Source organism: Neovison vison, chromosome 11 (genome assembly GCF_020171115.1).
Source record: "Neovison vison isolate M4711 chromosome 11, ASM_NN_V1, whole genome shotgun sequence".
NCBI classification, from domain to species: domain Eukaryota; kingdom Metazoa; phylum Chordata; class Mammalia; order Carnivora; family Mustelidae; genus Neogale; species Neogale vison.
The window spans coordinates 6,749,826-6,769,051 of NC_058101.1; the positions used below are offsets into that span (position 1 = coordinate 6,749,826).

Sequence of the window (19,226 nt, forward strand, 5' to 3'; positions counted from 1 at the left end):
GTAATAAAGGTTGAAATCAGGCAAGGTGATGGTCCTAACTTTGTTTTTCTTTTCCAACATTTCCTTGGCTATTCGGAGTGTTTCCTGCTTCCATATAAACTTAGGATTGTTTGTTCCGGCACTTTGAAAAATGCCGATGGTATTCGGATTGGGATGACGTTGAAAGTATAGGTGGCTCTGGGCAGCGCAGACATTTAACGATGTTTATTCTCCCATGAGCATGGACTGTTGTCCCATCTCTTTTTGTCTTCTTCAGTTTCTTTCATGAATGTTCTGCAGTTCCTCGAGTATAGATCCTTTACCTCTTCAGTTAGGTTTTTGGTGCTGTTGTAACCAGAATCAATTCTCTAATTTCCCTTCCTACAGTTTTATTGTTAGTGTATAAGCAGCTGATTTCTGTGCCTTGATTTTTATATCCTGCCACGTTACTGAATTGCTGTGTGAGTCCTAGTAATTTGGGGGTGGAGACTTACGGGTTTTCCATATAGATGTCATGTCATCTGCAGAGAGAGAGAGTTTGACATACCTTTTATTTCTTTTTGTTGTCTGATTGCTGTTGCTAGGACTTCCAGTACTATGTTGAACAAGAGTGGCGAGAGTGGGCATTCTTGTCGTGTTCCTGATCTCAGTGGAAAGACTGTCAGCTTTTCTCCATTGATAATGACATTCACTGTCGGTTTTTCATAGATGGATTTGGTGAAGTTGAAGAATGTTCCCTCTGTCCCTATACTCTGAAGAGTTTTAATCAGGAAAAGATGCTGTACTTTGTCAGGTGCTTTTCTGCATCAATTGAGAGGACCATGTGGTTCTTCTCTCTTCTCTTAGTGATTTGTTCTGTCATCTTGATTGTTTTGCGACTGTTGAACTAACCTTGTATCCCAGGGATAAATCCCACCTGGTCATGGTGGATAATCTTTTTAATGTACTGTTGGATCCTATTAGCTAGCATCTTGTTGAGAATCTTGGCATCCATATTCATCAGGGATATTGTCTGAAATTCTCCTTTTCGATGGGGTCTTTGCCTGGTCTGGGGAACCAGGTAATGCTGGCTTCATAGAAAGAGTCTGGAAGTTTTCCTTCTGTCTCTATTTTTTGAAACCGCTTCAGGAGAATAGGTGCTCTCTGTTCTTTGAATGTTCGGTAGAATTCCCCAGGGAATCCATCAGGTCCTGGGCTCTTGTTTTTTGGGAGGTTTTTGATCACTGCTTCCATCTCATTACTAGTTGTTGGTCTATTTAGGTTGTCAGTTTCTTCTGTTTCAGTTTTGGAAGTTTATAGGTTTCCAGGAATGTATCCATTTCTTCTAGGTTGCTTAACTTATTACCATATAACTGTAGATAATAATTGCTGATGATTGTTTCTATTTCCTTGGTGTTAGTCATGATCTCTCCCCTTTCATTCATAATTTTATTGGTTTGGGTCCTTTCTCTCTTCTTTTGGATTTGTCTGGCCAGTGGTTTATCGATCTTATTCTTTCAAAAAACTAGCTTCTAGTTTTGTTGATGTGTTCTACTATATCTCTGGTTTCTAATTCATTGATGTCTGCTTTAATCTTAATTATTTTCCTTCTTGTGCATGGGGTAGGCTTAATTTGTTGTTGATTCTCTAGTTCTTTAAGGGGTAAAGAGAGTTTGTGTATTCGGGATTTTTCTTTTTTCTATTTTTTTTTGAGTGAGTCTTGGATGGCTATGTATTTCCCCCCTTAGGACCATCTTTGCTACATCCCATAGGTTTTGGACCAATGTGTCCTCATTCCCATTGGTTGCCATGCATTGTTTAAGTTCTTCTTTGATTTCCTGGTTAATCCAAACATTCTTGAGCGGGATGGTCTTTAGCTTCTAAGTTTTTGAATTTCTTGCAGACTTCTTCTTGAGATTGAGTTCCAGTTTCAAAGCATTGTGGTCTGAGAATATGCAGGGAATAATCTCAGTCTTTTGGCGTCAGTTGAGACCTGATTTGTGACCCAGTATGTGGTCTATTCTGGAGAAAGTTCCATGTGTGCTCGAGAAAAATGAGTATTCTATTGTTTTAGGGTGGAATGTTCTGTATATATATGAGGTCCATCTGATCCAATGTGTCCTTCAAAGCTCTTGTTTCTTTGTTGCTTTTCTGCTTCCATGGTCTTTCTGTTGCTGAGAGTGGTGTGTTAAGATCCCCTACATTTAATGCCGCCTTATCAGTATGTCTTCTTACTTAACAGTTGGCTTATGTAATTGGCTACTCCCATGTTGGGGCATAAATATTTATAATTGTTAGATCTTGGTGGATAGACCCTTTAAGAATGATGTGGTGTCCTTCTGTATCTCTGATTACAGTCTTTAGCTTAAAATCTAATTTGTCTGATATGAGAATTGCTACCCCAGCTTTCTTTTCAGGCCCGTTGGCATGAAAGATGCTTCTCCACCCCTTCACTTTAGTCTGGATGAATGCTTAGATTCAGAATGCTTCTCTTGTAGACAGCATATGGACGGGTCCTGTTTCATTATCCACAACCGGTGCCGTTTTTTATGGGCCCATTTAGGCCATTCATACTGGGAGTGATAATTGAAAGGTATGTTTTATTGTCATCCTCTTGCCTGTGAGGATCTTGTTTCTATAGATTGTCTCTGTAAATTTCTGTTCTGTGTCACTCTTGGGGTCTTTCTTCTTTTATAGACGCCCCCGCCTTAGTATTTCTGGTAGCGCCGGCTGGGTGGTCACATAATCTTTTAGTCTTTGCTGGTCTTGGAAGCTCTTTGTCTCTGCATCCATCCTGAACATCAGCCTTGCCGGATAAAGTATTCTAGGCTGCATGTTCTTATGTAGTGTCCTGAGTATGTCTTGCCTGCCCTTTCTGGCTTGCCAGGTCTCTGTGGACACGTCTGATGTTATTCTGATGCTCCTTCCTCTGTACATAAAGAATCTCTTCCCCCAGCTGCCCTTAAGACAATTTCTCTAAATTTAAGATTCACGAATTTCACGATCACGTGTCTGGAGGTCTTTCTGTCCTCGTTGATCTTGGAGGTGTCTTCTCTGCCTCTAGGCCAGGAGCAACGCCTGGTGTGTTGTTTTTCAGTCAGTCCTGCCTGGGCGGAGTGGCCCTGCCTGTCAAGGGGCCGGGCTCCGTGGAAACCGGTTTTTCGGGCTTTTGCTTGGGGTGGGGGGGGTTGTCCTCTGGCAGTTTTTCTGCCTTTTCAGAGGGTGAGAGCAAAGTAAAAACTGTCCACACCCAGACCTCTGCCTAAGAGAGAAGCCACAGTTTGCTCCTCTCTGAATGGTCCGGAACACAGATGCCCCCTCTCTGCAAACTCCATTCAACGCTGCCGCCTCCCACAGGCATCGCACGCCACCAGCCACCGTCTGAGCGGTCACCCGAGGACCCCCTTGTCACTGTACTCCCATGCCACCAAAACCACGAGCCGTACTGGTCCGGGTGAGTCTGGTCCTGGGGGCTGCCAGTTCCCAGGACCGCTGACTTGAGCCCATGCCAGGTGCGCTCCGCCCGGGCGACGGTGGAGGCAGGGGAGGTGGCTCTGGTGGTCGTGGCAGCCGCCAGCCCCAGGGACCATCGACTGGAGCCCGGGCAGCTCGCTCCGGTGCAGGCAGATGTGGCTGCGGCCGTCCTGTGACCATGGGCTTCTGTCTGTGCGTGCGGCTGCCCCGTCTCAACAGTTGTCCGTGAAACCCCTGACGTCCTGTTTGAGCGCTGTGATCAGGCCCTTCCCACTTGCGGCCACCAGTCTCCAAGTTATTGCTGGTCCCCAAGCGCAGGCATTTCCGCACGGGGTCTTACTTCCTAGTGGCTCGCTTCTCCGGCGGCTCCCCCTCCTGTGCACCCTCCGGTAGCGGTCTGCGCACTCGGGCTCCTCTGTCGCGCTCCGCCCGTCGTCCTCTGGCCTGCAGAGACCCGGAGTGTGAGATCGGCTCGGCCGGCTGATGTCTCCGCGTTCCGGGCGCGCCGCTAGGTACCTAGCTCCGTTCGCGGAACCGCTGAAACAGGGTCTCCTGCTCCTCTGCCATCTGGCCTCTCCTCCCAGTTGTGATTCTTTTGGTTGGCAGAGAATTGGAGATTAATGAAGCACTTGAATCATTGAGTGCTGAAACCTAGCTAATATCTTACTAGATCTTATAATCAAAGACTTACAGGTACATAGCGGTTACCTCCAACTGTCTTATGTGGAATTCCTGATAACATACTCATTCAGACTGGAGTGAAAAGTGCGCCGCTTTACGAAGCAGCGCGTTTCTCAGTCAGCGGGCTCTGATAGAGGGTCTCTCGTGGGGGCGCAGCGGGTTCAGCCTCTGCCTTCGGCTCAGGTCATGGTCTCAGGGTCCTGGGATCGAGCCCTGCGTCAGGCTCTCAGCTCAGCAGGGAGCCTGCTTCCCCTCCTCCTCTGCCTGCTTCTCTGCCTACTTGTTATCTCTCTTTCTCTGTGTCAAATAAAATCTTTTAAAAAAAAGTTCTCTCACTTACATTGACCCAGTGTCTGCTTTGGTATAATTTATACCCGTTCTCTCTGGCACTGATTGGTAGGTAATCATTGTGCTTCCTGTGATAGCCCTACACATATTTGAACGTTGTGATCATTTTTTCCTTTATATTATTCTCTTCTCTGGCTATAAATTTAAGCATGGCTTTCCATGTGACATGATTTCCAGAGCCTTCATTATCTTTGGGCTGGACACATTGGGTTTATCATCATCATTTTTAAAATGATTTGCTACGGTATGGCCGTGGTATGACCACAGTTCTTCAAAGAAAGCCCAAAGAAGTTGTTACCTCTGGTTTTTCGTCTTGGTAGAGGCTTGTCAATTTTGTTGATCTCATCAGAGAACCAAGTTTTTGGTCTCATTAATTTTTCTCTAGTATTCTGCTTATTATTTCATTTCTCTTTTTAACTATTTTCATCTGCTTGCTTTGGGTTTATTTTTCTCTTTTTCTGGTTCCTTTAGGTAGCAGTTTAGGTTATTAATTTGAGACCTTTTTCCTAGTATAACATTTAATGCTAATAATTTCCTTCTCAGCACTGCTTTAAATTCCACAGAATCTGATGTTATATTTTTATCTCTGATACATTAAAATTATTTCCTAATTTCACTAGAGAGTGCTATCTTAGTTTTTTTGAATAATAGATTGTTTCATTTCCACATGTTTGGAGATTTTCCTTTTACTTTTGTCTAGTTCTTTTATGTTCAGAGAAATTTGTATGATTTCAGTTGTTTTAAGGTTTTTAATCCACATCCCTTTGAAAAGAATGTAGATAATGATGTTCTTGGCTGGAGTTTTCTATTAGTGAGATCTGGTTGGTAGATTGTTCAAGGTCTTTATTTTTGTTGATTTTTCTGTTTACTTCGTTCTATTTTGAGAGAATTGGGAGTCTCCAGCTACAGTTGTGGATTTGTCTTTTTCTTCTTTCAATTCTGTCAGTTTTTGCTTCATGTATTCTGACAATATGTTGTTTCCTCTTTTCTGCCTTCATTTGGGTTTTTTGGACACTTTTTAGCATTCTGTTTTAATTTACTGTCCTTTCAACACTTTTGTTTCGATGGCCGGAGGGCATCTCTCAGCAGGTGTGGGGGTGGTGTTTCGTCCCCCGGGCACATTTGGCACCGTCTAGGGACTTGTTTGGTTGGTAGAACTGGGGGGGTGCTACAGGTGTCTGTTGAGTAGAGGCAAGGATGCTGATGCACATCCTGGTGTGTAGGGAGCTGGGCCTCTGCAGAGGTTGTCTGGCCCAGATTAATGCAGTAGTTCCCCCTGATGCACGGTTTCCCTCTCCGTGGTTTTAGTTACCCGCAGTCAACCACGCTCTGGAATCAGATGATTCTTCTGATGAATCATCAGAAGGACAACAGTAGCCTAATGCTCTGTCACAGTGTCTCCGTCAGTCACTTCATCTTTCCGGGTAGGCATTTTATCACCTCCCATCATCATAAGAACAGTGGTGAGTACAGTACATTAAGTATTTTGAGAGATCACATTCATGTAACTTGTACTACAGTATAATTGTTCTAGTTTATTAATTTCTTAATGTGCCTAATTTATAAGTGAGGCTCTATCATATGTTATGTCTGTACATGTAGGAAAAAACATAGTAAATATATAGGGCTTGGTACTCTCCGTGGTTTCAGGCATCCGTTGGGGGTTGTAAAAACATAACCCTCAGGGACGAGGAAGGGCTACCACAGTGCTGGAGTTGAGGAAACCCTCTCTAGACAATACAGTGTATCGCCCACATCAGTGCTAATACAGGCTTTTCTCGGAGCTGTCAGCTTGATGCTCGCGTCTCAGTTTCCGGCTGTGTTGTAACCAGAGTGCGGTATGCCAGAGGTGGGGGCCCTGGTAACTCACTACCAGGTCAGTGGTACCTCAGATCCCTGTCTTCTTCCCCAGGCCTCTTGCCACTCTTTCTTTCTCAGAGTCCTCAAATCGTTGCTCGTGCATTCTGTTCAAGTTTGAAAGCTGTGCTCCATAGGAGAGACAGAGTGCCATATACTTGAGTCCATCTTGTCCAAAATCAAAATTAATTCCTGTCTTTTGCTAGTTTTTCTGTTGCATTTAACTTTTCTTTACTGAATTTCAGGAGTTCACCATTACTCTGGATTTTAATCTCTAGTCTGATTCTATTCAGATAGCTCCTACTTTCTCAACTCTTCCAACTCTGCAGTGTCCTGAGTTGAACAGAAAACTTTAGGGCAATAATACTCACTAGTATCTTCCCCTGTTTTCTTGGGAATCTGCTCAAGGAATCATTCTTTACCCCAAAAGCTAAGAGTCTCCTACATTTTTTTCCTAATATTTTTTCCTAATATTTTAGAGTTTAACCTTCCACATTTGGGTCTTTTGTCCTCCACACAATAAGTAGTATGAACCCAAGTTTATTTTTCTCAAATGGGTCAGATGTTCCATTGTCCTCCGTAAAGAACATCCAGTGTTATTTTCCCCCAGTGATTTATCAAAGCATTTAACCAGTCAGGTCACCATATGTAAATATGTAAGTGTGTGTGTGTGTGATGTATTCTGTTCTTTAATTAGTTTCACTTTTTTTTTAAACTCTGGCTTTAGTAGTGTATTTCAGTGTGTGGTAGAGTGAACCTCTGATTTTTTTCTTGGTTTCAGAGTTGTTGCATCTTTATGGATCTTTACTGTTCTATAATAGTCTTGGAATCAGTTTGTCGAAATGCTAGCGTTTTGGTTGGAATTGCATTAAACATGTTGTCTGTAGACCATCCATTGTCTGTAGTACCGTCCATTGAAACAGTTTTAAGTACTTTCTTTAAAAACCTTGTACATTCTTTCTGGGGGTAATTCCTAGATTGTTTTAGTGTTTGTGAATAAATACTGAATGGTAACATTTCTATTTTTTCTTAGTTATTGCTGGTTGAGAAAACCACTGTATTCTTTTGTGTCTGGAAGCCGCCAACTTTTCAAAACTGGGGTGGGGGAAGAGCCTGAAATACATAGTATAAAACATGGCTACCTACTTTTATTCCTTTAGCATGACCGGTCACTGGAAAGTTCCCTTAAAAGGTGACCTGTCCAGGTGTACATACTAAAATATGTCTTGCACAATCTTCTTACCCTCTTTCTTAAAACCTCTTAATATAAGTCAATGCCATAGAATGATTGATCATGATAGAAACAATTATGGATTAATTCAGTTTGGGTAGCTTTAATGAAATGAGATTTAGCTCCCATCTGTAAGGTTAAGACTTCATAAGGCAGAACGGTATGATTTCAAGCCAGGCAAAGAGCAAATCCAAGACACAGAGGCATAAAAGTGTATTTGGTTGTGTGATTACGATCTTTCCTTTTCCCTTACGCTTGATCACTCCCTCTTAAGTATTTTGTAACAGCTAAGACTGGACTATACTTTCCAGAGTTGGTGGAAATTTAATGGTCTATTAAGGCCACTCCTGGATGTCACTTTATAGCTGTTAACTTTTTCCATTCATGGGCTGGTTGTTAATATTACTACAAATTCCTTATTTCGGAAGTATATGTTTTATTTTTCTGGACGCTTTGTCTCCTCACTAAATTTCCTAGAGCTCTTAAGAAACCTTTGAATGGTACTTTTTAATTTTCAGATGCACAAAGGGGAAGAAATATAAAGCAGATTTAAGGAGTTTATATTTTGAGAGATGACTGTCTCATTTTAGAATTAGATTTTGCATATAGATAACCCTGATACTTGTGATATCTCTACTTACCTTCAAAACTTTTTTAAAAAATAGATCATATCTGAAGATATCAGTGAATTACAGAAGAATCAAACTACAACTATGGCCAAAATTGCACAATATAAGAGGAAACTCATGGACCTTTCCCACAGAACCTTACAGGTAGTACTTTGCAAATTTTTTTTGAACATTTTTAGACTGTATGTGAGACCGTGCTTAATAGAGAATTTTTTTGGAATAGAGAAAAACATAGTGAAAGGAAGTAATAGTAATTTGAAAATGAAAGTACTAATCTTTTCTCAGTAAAACTTAGGCAATGGAGGAGTGGTCTCACAGGAGTGAGTGAAGAAAGTAAATATATTCTAAAATTCACATTTTGGGGCACCTGGGTGGCTCATTGGGTTAAACCTCTGCCTTCAGCTCAGGTCATGATCTCAGGATCCTGGGATCGAGCCCTGCATCAGGCTCTCTGCTAAGCAGAGAGCCTGCTTCCCCCCCTCTCTCTCTGCCTGCCTCTCTGCTTACTTATGATCTCTCTCTCTCTCTGTCAAATAAATAAAATCTTAAAAATAAATAAATAAATAAAATTCACATTTTATTGAGAGGGTAGAACCAGTGAAGAAATAAATCGTCTTGGTGCAAACAAAGCCTGTATCAGATCACTAATGTTTTCATAAAAGTAGTAGGAAAAAAAACACTCGATTTTCAGTGCTAGAAAGGGGAGTATAACCATTAATGAAAAAACAGGATGAAAAACAACAATAGAACTTCAAAATTAGCAGAAGGGAATAAAAGCATGAGCATCAACAAAAATTGAAATTGTAAACTATCATGAAGACAGAAACATTGCCTACCAGAATCAGTGGAATACAGGAAGAACTGTAGGCAGAATAAAATTTATAGTCTTTAAACCTTTATTTAAAAATACAAACGCAAAAATAAGGAACCTAGTACTCACAAAGTTAGACCATCAAGAGAGGCCAGTAAGAGAGAAACAAAGATGTGAAATGAGTGAAACCAGAAAATTAATCATAGTACAGAAAATAAATTGAAAGCTATATCTTTGAAAAGATCTTTTAAAATAGCTAAATATTTTATGAGTCTGAAGAAGGAAAAGAAGAATTAGCAGTGAGAAAAGAAACATTGCTATAGATAACACAGAACAGAATGAGAAGATACTACATTGTAATTCACGGCAACAAATTTGGGAGCTAGAGAAAATCGCCAAATTTTGCTGATTTCAGTTTTGCTAAAAACTCATCAGCAGAGACACAAACATCTTAAATAGACTGTAGAAACAATTGAGAAACTTACTAAGTATCAACCATGGAAAAATACCAGGGCCAGATAGTTTGATTGCTGACCTCTAATCACTAAAGCGCTAATTCCGAAGTTGTAGGAAAAATACATAGACCATCTCCTCATTTCTTAAAATAACTTTGAGATAAAATTCACCAGCCATACAATACACCCTTTTAAAGTATACAGTTTGGTGGGTTTTAGTATATTTAGTCTGTGCAACATTGCTACAATCGATTTTTGAAATTTTCATCGCCCTAAGAAGAGACTCCATCCCTGCCCGCAGTCGCTCCCCATTTCCTCCAGACCTCCCGGCCCCGGGCAGCCGCTTCCTGTCTCTGCGGATTTGCCTGTCTGGACACGTCCTATGAATGGAACAGGAGATGTACGATCTTTTGTGACTGGCTGCTTTCATGCAGCACGATGTTTTCAAGGTTCATCTGTGTTGTAGTATGTCATACTTTTTATTGCTGAATAATATTCCATTTTATAAATATACCATATTTTTAATCTGTTCATCAATTGATGAACATTTTGGTTGTTTCCCCTGTTTGGTTATTATGAATGTTGCTGTTAAAATTTGTGTACAAATGTTTGTGTGAATGTGTGCTTTCATTTTTTGTGGGTCCATAAGCCTACCATTGGAATTACTTGATCATGTGGTAACTCTGTTTAACATTTTGAAGAACTGCTAAAAACTGTTTTCCAGAGCAGCCAGGCTATTTTACATCTGTTTTTGGTACCCCAGAATAAAAATCTAGTAACAGATATGTCTAATAAATAGAGATATAAATTTTGCTCAGTGAAAGCAGCCAGATTTAAAGGCTACATATGACATGACTCTGTTTTTATGGTGTTATGCAAAAAGCAAAACTAGAGACAGATAACAGATCCATCGTTGCTAGGGGCGGGTAGTCAGGGGAGGGGAGTGACTACAAGGAGGTAAGGGAAATGTTCTGTGTCTTGATTGTGGCGATGGTAACATGACTTTATCAAGATTCCTAGTAACTGTACACCTCAAGTGGGTGGATTTTGTTCTGTGTGGATTAGACCTCAGTAAATCTAACCTAAAACAACAGAAGTGCAGTAGTTTTAAATGAAATATAAGCAAAATGATTCCAACTACTAATCAAATCCTATAAGAATATACTGTGACTGAGTGAGGTTTATTTCAGGAATGTGGTTTTATAACAGGAAATCAGCATATAATTATCAGCATATAATTTATCATGATCAACACATTAAAGAAGAAAATATGAAAAAGATTGTTAGCACCAATTCAAAGAAAGCACTATAATCACATTTCAGAAACTATTATTATTGTGTTATCTTGGAGGTTTTCATAAATATATAAAGGTAAGTAACTAACATAAACATTGGAAAAGATTTTCTTTTTGCTAATGACATGATTGTGTATCAGGAAAACTCAGGGAAAAAGACAATATGGTAAGATGGCTAGATACAAGGTAATTCCTTTATACTGCTAGTGGAAATAGGAAAATATTCCATTTACTATGATGAAAAAATTATACTTAGGAATAAATTTATGAGGAAAGTAAAAAATGTGAAATAAAGTCTTTACAAATAGACATATAAACCTCTTAGGTGCGACTTACTGTTCATTTTATAAGATTAAAAAATACAACTTTTAAAGCCCTAATTAAAATCTTTCAGTTCATAAAGAATAGGTTTTGGCAATAGCTTTTGGCTAAACAAAATAGTGAAGGGGACTTGTAAGATTTTAGAACCCATTTTAAGGGTTTTGTAACAAATCAGTGTGGGGGTGGCATAGGATTGGACAAAAAAGATCAATGGAACAGAACAGAGATCCAGAAATAGATGCCAGTATAACGTAAAATTTAGTATGACAAGTGGTGATATTTCAGTTCCGTAGGTTTATGTAATAAATAATGCTAGAGAATGACCCTTAAGGGAAAAAATGGACTGCGTGTTTTACCACAGACAAAAACGAGTGGATGAAAGAGATTTAACTCTAAGAAGTTTATGACGCTACATGTACAGCCCTTAGGGACTGGAGAGATTTTTCGCCAGAAAGCCAGGAACTATAAAACAAAATTAGCTACATAATTTTACAGAAAATTTTCTGTAGCAAAAGGTGCCAGAGCCATTTGTCAGTGGTCTTGTGACAGATACCAGAAAAAACAGAATTTGCAGTTGGCACTAATTATTCATACTATACAAAGAGATACTTCAGTTTTGGCCAAAAAACCCAACTGAAATATGGGCAAAGAATGTGTAAAGGCAGTTCACAGAAGAGCAAATGCAAAGTAGTTCTTCACTATTAAAAGATGTTTCTTTAATTTTCAGGAAAGGGCAGGTTATAGAAAAAATGTGGGCTCCATTTATACTTGTTTGGGGAAAATTTAAACAACTTACTGCTGATTGGAATGTGGGGAAAGGGGTACTTTCATGTGGCCTATGAATCTAAATTGTTTGTGAAACAATTTAGCTTCTGTTAGACTAAAAACATGCTTTTAAACCCAGCAGTTTCATTCGTGGGGGTGGAGGGGTCTATATAAGCAAATCTATAGATGTAAAAATATTTATAATATCAAAACTAGAGACAACATATATACGTCTCAATAAGAGAAATAACTAAATTAATTATTGGTCATTAATGCATGAAAAATTATGCAGGCATTAACAACAAATTAGAGGCATGTATCAGTATACTAAAGCAGACCACCAAGTAAAAATGCGCAAACCTGATTCAAATCTTGAACTGTGAAGATTCCTGCTATATTGTGAGTGTGTTGTTGAGCTGGTTTCTTTCAGCAACTGTCTGCAATAAAATTACTTGCATGACTAAAGACAACCATGATTCTGTTGGTATTGCTGGTGGCTTTTCTTCACACAGGTCCTGATCAAACAGGAAATCCAGAGGAAGAGTGGGTACGCCATCCAGGCGGACGAGGAGCAGTTGCGAGTTCAGCTGGACACAATTCAGTGTGAACTGAACGCACCCACCCAGTTTAAGGTAGGCATTTGTGAGCCCATAAAGCTAGAATTTAGTCTTCAAAAAGAGGAATTTGGGGGCACCTGGGTGGCTCAGTGGGTTAAAGCCTCTGCCTTCGGCTTAGGTCATGATCCCAGGGTTCTGGGATCAAGCCCTGCATCGGGCTCTCTGCTGAACAGGGAGCCTGCTTCCTCCTCTCTATCTCTCTGCCTGCCTCTCTGCCTACTTGTGATCTTTCAAATAAATAATCTTTTTTTTTTTTTAAATTTTTTATGTGGTAATTACTAAAATATTTCGTCATCTTTAGTCAAAACTTCCTTACTAAAGTAGATTCTTAATGTTGGCTTTGGCCTGTGTTAGTGTTAACGTACTCGTGTTAGTGATAGAGGGAGAATGAGACAACTTACTAGAGTGGTACCATCCTTTCCAGAAGAGAAGATTCTCTTGGGCTGCCTGGGTGACTCAGTCAAATGTGCAGCTCTAGATTTTCAGCTCATGATCTCAGGGTCATGCAGCTGAGCCCCGCGGCGGGCGCCCTGCTCGGTGGGGAGTCTCCCTGACACTCTCTCCCTCTCCTGCTACGCCCCCCCCAACACACGGGCACACACACACTCTCAAAGAGATCTGAAAACCAACAACAAAACCTGTGGTTAGCAGTTGTAATTGGACTTGGTCTTGTGTTTAGGGCCGACTAAATGAGCTGATGTCCCAAATCAGGATGCAGAATCATTTTGGCGCAGTCAAATCTGAGGAGCGATACTACATAGATGCAGATCTGCTACGGGAAATCAAGCAGGTAAGTGCACCCGCGCCTTTTAGAAAGGGGAAGTCACTTCACATCCGTTGGGCTTGTTGCTGTCCCAAAGAGAATCAGAAGTGTTGACAGAGATGGGCCGAAAATACAGCCCTCGCGCATCGCTGGTGGTGATGTAAAATGGTGTGGCTGCTGTGGCAAAGTTTTTCAAAAAATTAAGCCTCTGCGGACCATATGATCCGGCAGTTCTGCGTCTGGATGTCCCCCCGGAGGAACCGAGCGCCGGGACTGCGACGCTGCGCTCCTGTGTTCCTGGCGGTCCTCCCAGCAGCCAGTGTGGAGGGACCGGGGTCCACAGACCGATGAACAAGCCGGATACGGTGTATGTACCTTGTAGGAGGTCACTCGGCCTTAAGAGCAAAGGAAATTCTGACACCCCCTGCAACGTGGATGAATCCTGAAAATGTTAGGGCAAGTGAAATAAGTCAGTTTAAAAGGACACATTGCAGGATACCTAGAGCAGCTCACGGTAGAACGGCGGTCGCCAGGGGCCGGAGGGGAGGGGAGTGAGGAACGCGGATTTATGAGGTACAGATTTATTTGGGAAGAGGAAAGTTCTAAAGGTAAAGTTTTATATAATGTGCATAAACTTAATGCTGCTGAACTGTATACTTTGAAGAATGGTTAAAATGGATATTTCCATGTTTTTTATATTTTATAATAAAAGATGAATTCAGTTAGTAGAGGCGGAAAGTTCCCTAGACCCTCGTATTTCAGTGGTAGGTGGTGGCGGCGGCGGCAGCACTTGAGAAGACGTTAGCTTCTGCATCAGCTCAGTCCTTACTCTGTACCTGCTTCACCTACACTTGATTTAAGGTCGGTGATTTGTATGTACATTGAAGTCTGAGAAGGAAGTGCTCTGTGTCCTGGATTCCCAGCTTGTACTCCACAGAAATTGTGAATAGGTCCAGTTACGGATCCCCTCAGCCCTCAGGGGACCTAGGTGGAGGCTGGGGTGGCCACAACCGCTCCGTTTTTAGGCTCATCTGGTTTGAAAATTTGGGGGAAGTACTGCTCTAGCTTTATTTTCTCCAGTATAAATACAGTCCGTGGTTATTTTTCATTAAATCAAATTACATCTAAAGATAGAAAAAGGGTAAATTTTATAGAACATACTGAGTGGGACTGTTGGCAGGGCCCCGAGGATTTTCGATGGTTAAAATTGTCATCCACAAATCCCGTTTTATTATGTGCTTTGGAATGGATATTGTCATTTTATACAGCTAAAGGCCAGTTTGGGCCCTGGATTCTTGGGAACTTAGGTACAGACACACTTGATTATATCCGATCATAAGTATCTACAGTAAAATGAGCGGAGAATGACTTCAGGCTGTTGAGGTCAAGAACCGTACTAAAGCGGTTATGCAGTCATCTGGGGTAACATAAGCACCTACCGGAAACCGCAAAAAGCAGTGTTTGTTTTGGGATTAAATCACATCTCATCACCTCGTTGAGGAAGTTAACCAGGTTTTCACCTGCATCTCAGCTGTTTTGCAGCACCAGAGGGTGCCTAAAGGACTGTTAAGTAACTTATTTAGTAACCGTGAGGCTACCACTGCCTTCATGTGATACTCAAAACCGGAAAACTCAGTTTGCAGAGCGAGGAATGTGCTAGTCATCCGTGTTCGGGTACCTTCGTGCATTCTGTTTCAATATAAAATCTGCGTCTTCTGTAAAATTTCTGTTGCGGATAGTCATGTGATCTTGTTTTTCACAGCGCGTTAGTCCGGGTCATAGAAGTGTGGTCGCAGAAGACGGAGGGCGCCTGTGCGGGGCGCGTGCGCTGGACAGCGGCCGTTTGCGGGCTGTATTGCCAGTACAAGAATGGGAAAAAGTCCTTATTCCTGTGGGCAACTTGCAGCTTAATAGATTACTACATTAATTTATTTCTAAATTCCTTCTAGCATTTAAAACAACAACAGGAAGGCCTCAGCCACCTGATCAGCATCATAAAAGATGACTTGGAAGACATCAAGTTGGTAGAACACGGGTTGAACGAAACCATCCACATCAGAGGTGGGGGCTTTAGCTGACACTGCCGGAGCTCCGCCAGCGGCTTGTGAAAAACTCCTCTGCTACATCAGACCGTCCTTAGGAATGAGAGTGACCGCACGGAGGGGAAAAAAGGAAAACCGTCCTCTCCTGACTTGTGAGGAGGTTACTGACGATTTACTTCTCATCAGATCTGAGATGACACCGCTTCACAGCTCTTCAGAGAGAGCCTCTGGCAGATTTACGCCTGAAAGCTGTTCTCCACTATAAAAGAGAAGTACGTGATTACTAAAAGAAGTACTGTTGTACATTTTGACAACAGCATCGTTCTTAAAACTAATCAGTGTTTAATGATTATTTTCCATTGAGCCTTTACTCTGCTTTCCATAGCAAGTAGATACAAAACACCTGCTTTGCACATAACATAAACTACACACCCACTTGGCTGTTGGAGCTTTGTACTTCAGAATGTAAATGTACATCAGTTTTATATATCTGTGAACTCATCTGTGGGAGGAGTAAAGAAAATCGAAGAGTATTTAATGTGGTTTTTTTTTTCATTCTATAAAGAATTGAAAATATATTTTTATATTATTTTACTTGAAATTTACAGAACACATTTAAGTGATTAGGATATAGCAAAATTACATTTTATCATTTTTGCAACTTTTTTTGTTTTTTTTTTAGGCCTTTTTATTTCTAAAGATGAAAACGGAAATAAATTCTTGATCGTAATTACTTTAATGTAATTCTGTCTGATGCTTTATTTGGCTATGGGAGAGTAACCATGTCTTCACAAGTATTAAATCATCATCACAATTCAAGAATTTCAGTCTTTCCTTGAGTCTGATTTTTCCCACCTAAGGAAAATGTATCAATGCTGACATATTTTGACTAGGTTATGGCAGATAAAACATTTCAGGTGTCATCTATGGTAAAGAATTCCCTATCATTAGTATTTGAAAACACTGGAAAATCTGAATTAGACATCATGTGAAAGTGATTTTTTAACAGTCTGGTAATTTTGAACAGTTCTGACGACAGACTTCCACCTGGCCTGTTGACCAGGTTGTGACGCTCTAACTTCGCATTGGCTTGTAGCGAGAAGTGTTTTGAGAAACAGGCCCGTGACTCTTGGCGCTGTGCCGACAGGGACGGTGAGGAGCGGTAGATACCCAGAGCTCATCCTTTCCGAGCCCACTGAACAGATCTGTCCAGTTGCAAACCAGGAGACTGGTAATTTTTAAAAATGATTCTGATTCTGAGCTGCTGAGAGTTCGCGGCCACTCTTGCCGAGCTGTGGGCGTGCACACCTGGCGTGCCTCCTCCGTCACACCTTCCCGATCCGTTCGTTGCCCTTCAGCTCTTCCCTTGTGTTTTCTCCTTGGCCCAGAAAACAGCCAGTCTCACTCTTCTCCTCCGTGTAGCGGAGTCGAGGAGGAATTTCTGTCCTAGACACGCTCCTATTAGGGCGACTTGCTGATGTAACCAGCGAGCAGTTTTACTCATTGAGCCGTAAAGGCGAGTGCACAGCCTGCTAATCACGCGTGCCGTGCTCACTTCTCAAGCCTTTCATTTTTCATGCTCCGATGTTCTTGGGCTGATATTTCACGGGATAAATACTCCTAGGCAGGGCCCAAGGTCTGCCTTACAAAGACCGGCCTAGCCGGCCTCGTAAGTTTCAAGCCCACAGACGGCGTGTGCGCGGGCGGCTCTGTCCTCTTCCTGTGGCCTTTCGGAGAACGGGACTTGGCAGAGGTGCGGTCAGAGCGAGTACAGGACGGATTCTTGTGTGCTGAGTAGGAAGGGCAAGGACCCATTGTGGCCTGAGGACTAAGTTGTGCTCTCCAGCACAATTTCTAGAAGTTCTAATGGACAGCCCACTCAAGATTCCAAACGCCAGGAGAGGGGAGCAGCACAGCAGCGCACCGAGACCGCAGGGAAGATGGCGGCGTGGGAGGGTGCTGGGCTCTCTCCCGCCACAGACCCTGAAGATGCAGCCAACTCGGAGAATGACCTCAGCACTAGCAGCCCAGCTTCTGCACAGCTACAGACAAACACACTCAGAAGGGCAGCAGCCGCAAAGATGCAGCTGAGAATCAGCTAGTGCAGCTAGTGCAGTGGTCACCCCTGAGCAAGAGGGATACACAGGCCTGGAGGGCTTCCCGGAGGAGGGGGTCAGATCCCAAATAGGGCACTCCCGACCCTGGAGGTCACTGAGGAGATGAGCCACCATAACCTGTGGCTCGCAAATCAACAGGACTTCTCCCTGGGAGACTTGGAGGGCAACAGGAGACGGAGACTCCACTCTTAAAGGGCCACGACCCTGGTTCAAGAACCAGCCCCGAGGCAGCAGTTCGGTGTCTGGCTTCAACGGGAAGATTTATTGACTAATTATAAGGGACGTGCTGGAGGAGTATGATCTGTCGATGCTCCACGGAAAGACATGTGGGTGTACTCAGTTGTTCTTGACCTCCCTCGAGCTTCAGTGGCCAGAGCCGGCGGGAAGCCACGGACACTCCGTCTACCTCGCCATCACCCCTCCCCCAGCCCTGGGGCTCCCCTGCGGACCTGTCTCAGCAGGCTCCCCTCCAGAGCGGCTCCCACCACGGTAGGCCCAGCAGGCAGCCCCTTCCTAGCACCCCCGCCCCAGGGAGCGGGGAGAGGGCCCACGCCCTGCCCCCCAGCACACACACAACAGTTGCGGCGAGGCCTCCCAGCACCTGCACCAGGAACTAACCGCCCCCGCCCCCCCCCCTGGCACCCCCCCAACCCCCGTCAGCACGCCCAGAGCAGCTGCAGCCTGGCAGCCGGCCGCGCAGCGAACAAGGCCCGCACACCGGGGTGCCCACAGCAGTGGTGACCCGTCACTGCAGCCAGCCCTGCCCACCAGAGCGCGGGCAGCCGCGGCGGCGAAGTCTCACACCCGTGCCGGGGGCCGGCTCTACCCCCCAGTGCCTCCTTAGCAGTCATGGCCCAGTCACAACAGGAGGGTGCGTGCAGCCCACACGTGACCCCCTGGAGTGCTGGGTCTCGGGGACCAAAGGGACTACGCTACTGGGCCCCTCGGGATGACTTCTACATAAGGCCACTGCTTTCAGGACTAGGAGATGTAACCGACCCACCCAATACATAGAAACAGACAAAATGAGACAAGGAAAGAAGACAAACCTCAGGCAAGGAGCTAAGCGAAACAGACAAGCAATTCACTTGATAAAAGTTCCAAGTCATGGTCATAGAGATGCTCAGACTTGCGACCAGAGTGGATACACTGAGAACTCCGACAGACAAGTAGCAAACAGAACAAAAAGCCCGTGAGAGCGGACAAACAACCGAAATGAGAACTATGCTAGAGAACCAAGAGCATGTCGGGTGGCGCAGAAGAACAGCTCACCAAACCAGAAGACGGGGTAGTGGAAACCATGAAGCTGAGCAAAAAAGAATTTTAAAAAGAAGGCTAGGGGGCGCTGCAACATCCACTGTACTAACATTTGTTTTAGAGGGATCCCAAGAGAAGAGAGAAAGAGGCAGAAAACTCTGGGGAAGGAAACAGGCAGCCAGGTCCAGGACACCACAAACAAATGAATCCAAGAAGGTCTACACCAAGACACATACTAATTAAAATATCAAAGAAAAGATAAAAATCTTAAAAGCAGCAAGAGAAAAGCAGCTAGTTCCATACAAGGGGAAACCCCCTAAGACTATGAGCTGACGGTTCACCAGAAACTGCAGGCCAGATGCGAGTGGCATGCTATATTAAAAGTGCTCAAAGGAAAAACCTCAAACCAAGAATATTCTACCCAGCAAAGTTATTCAGAATTGAAGGAGAGATACAGTTTCCCAGCAAAATTTTATAAAGTTCCACTGCTAAACCAGCCTCATAAGAAATGTTAAAGGGACTTCTTTAAGCAGAAAAGTCCATAACTAGAATAAAACCATGAAGGAAAAATTTCACTGGTGAAAGCAAAATATAGTAAAAGTACG

General features: G+C 42.9%; 1 protein-coding gene across 2 annotated transcripts in view; it reads left to right on the forward strand.

Moving 5' to 3' along the window:
* Positions 1 to 15,991, forward strand: part of NUP54 (nucleoporin 54) — a 35,482-nt gene extending 19,491 nt beyond the window's left edge. For both annotated transcript variants that reach the window (XM_044267973.1, XM_044267974.1), the window contains 4 exons: positions 8,215 to 8,322; positions 12,338 to 12,457; positions 13,122 to 13,232; positions 15,155 to 15,991. In XM_044267973.1, coding sequence (XP_044123908.1) covers positions 8,215 to 8,322; positions 12,338 to 12,457; positions 13,122 to 13,232; positions 15,155 to 15,283 — 468 coding nt within the window. In that variant the 3' untranslated portion in view covers positions 15,284 to 15,991. The remainder of the gene's footprint in view (positions 1 to 8,214; positions 8,323 to 12,337; positions 12,458 to 13,121; positions 13,233 to 15,154) is intronic.
* The last annotated feature ends 3,235 nt before the right edge of the window (positions 15,992 to 19,226 follow it).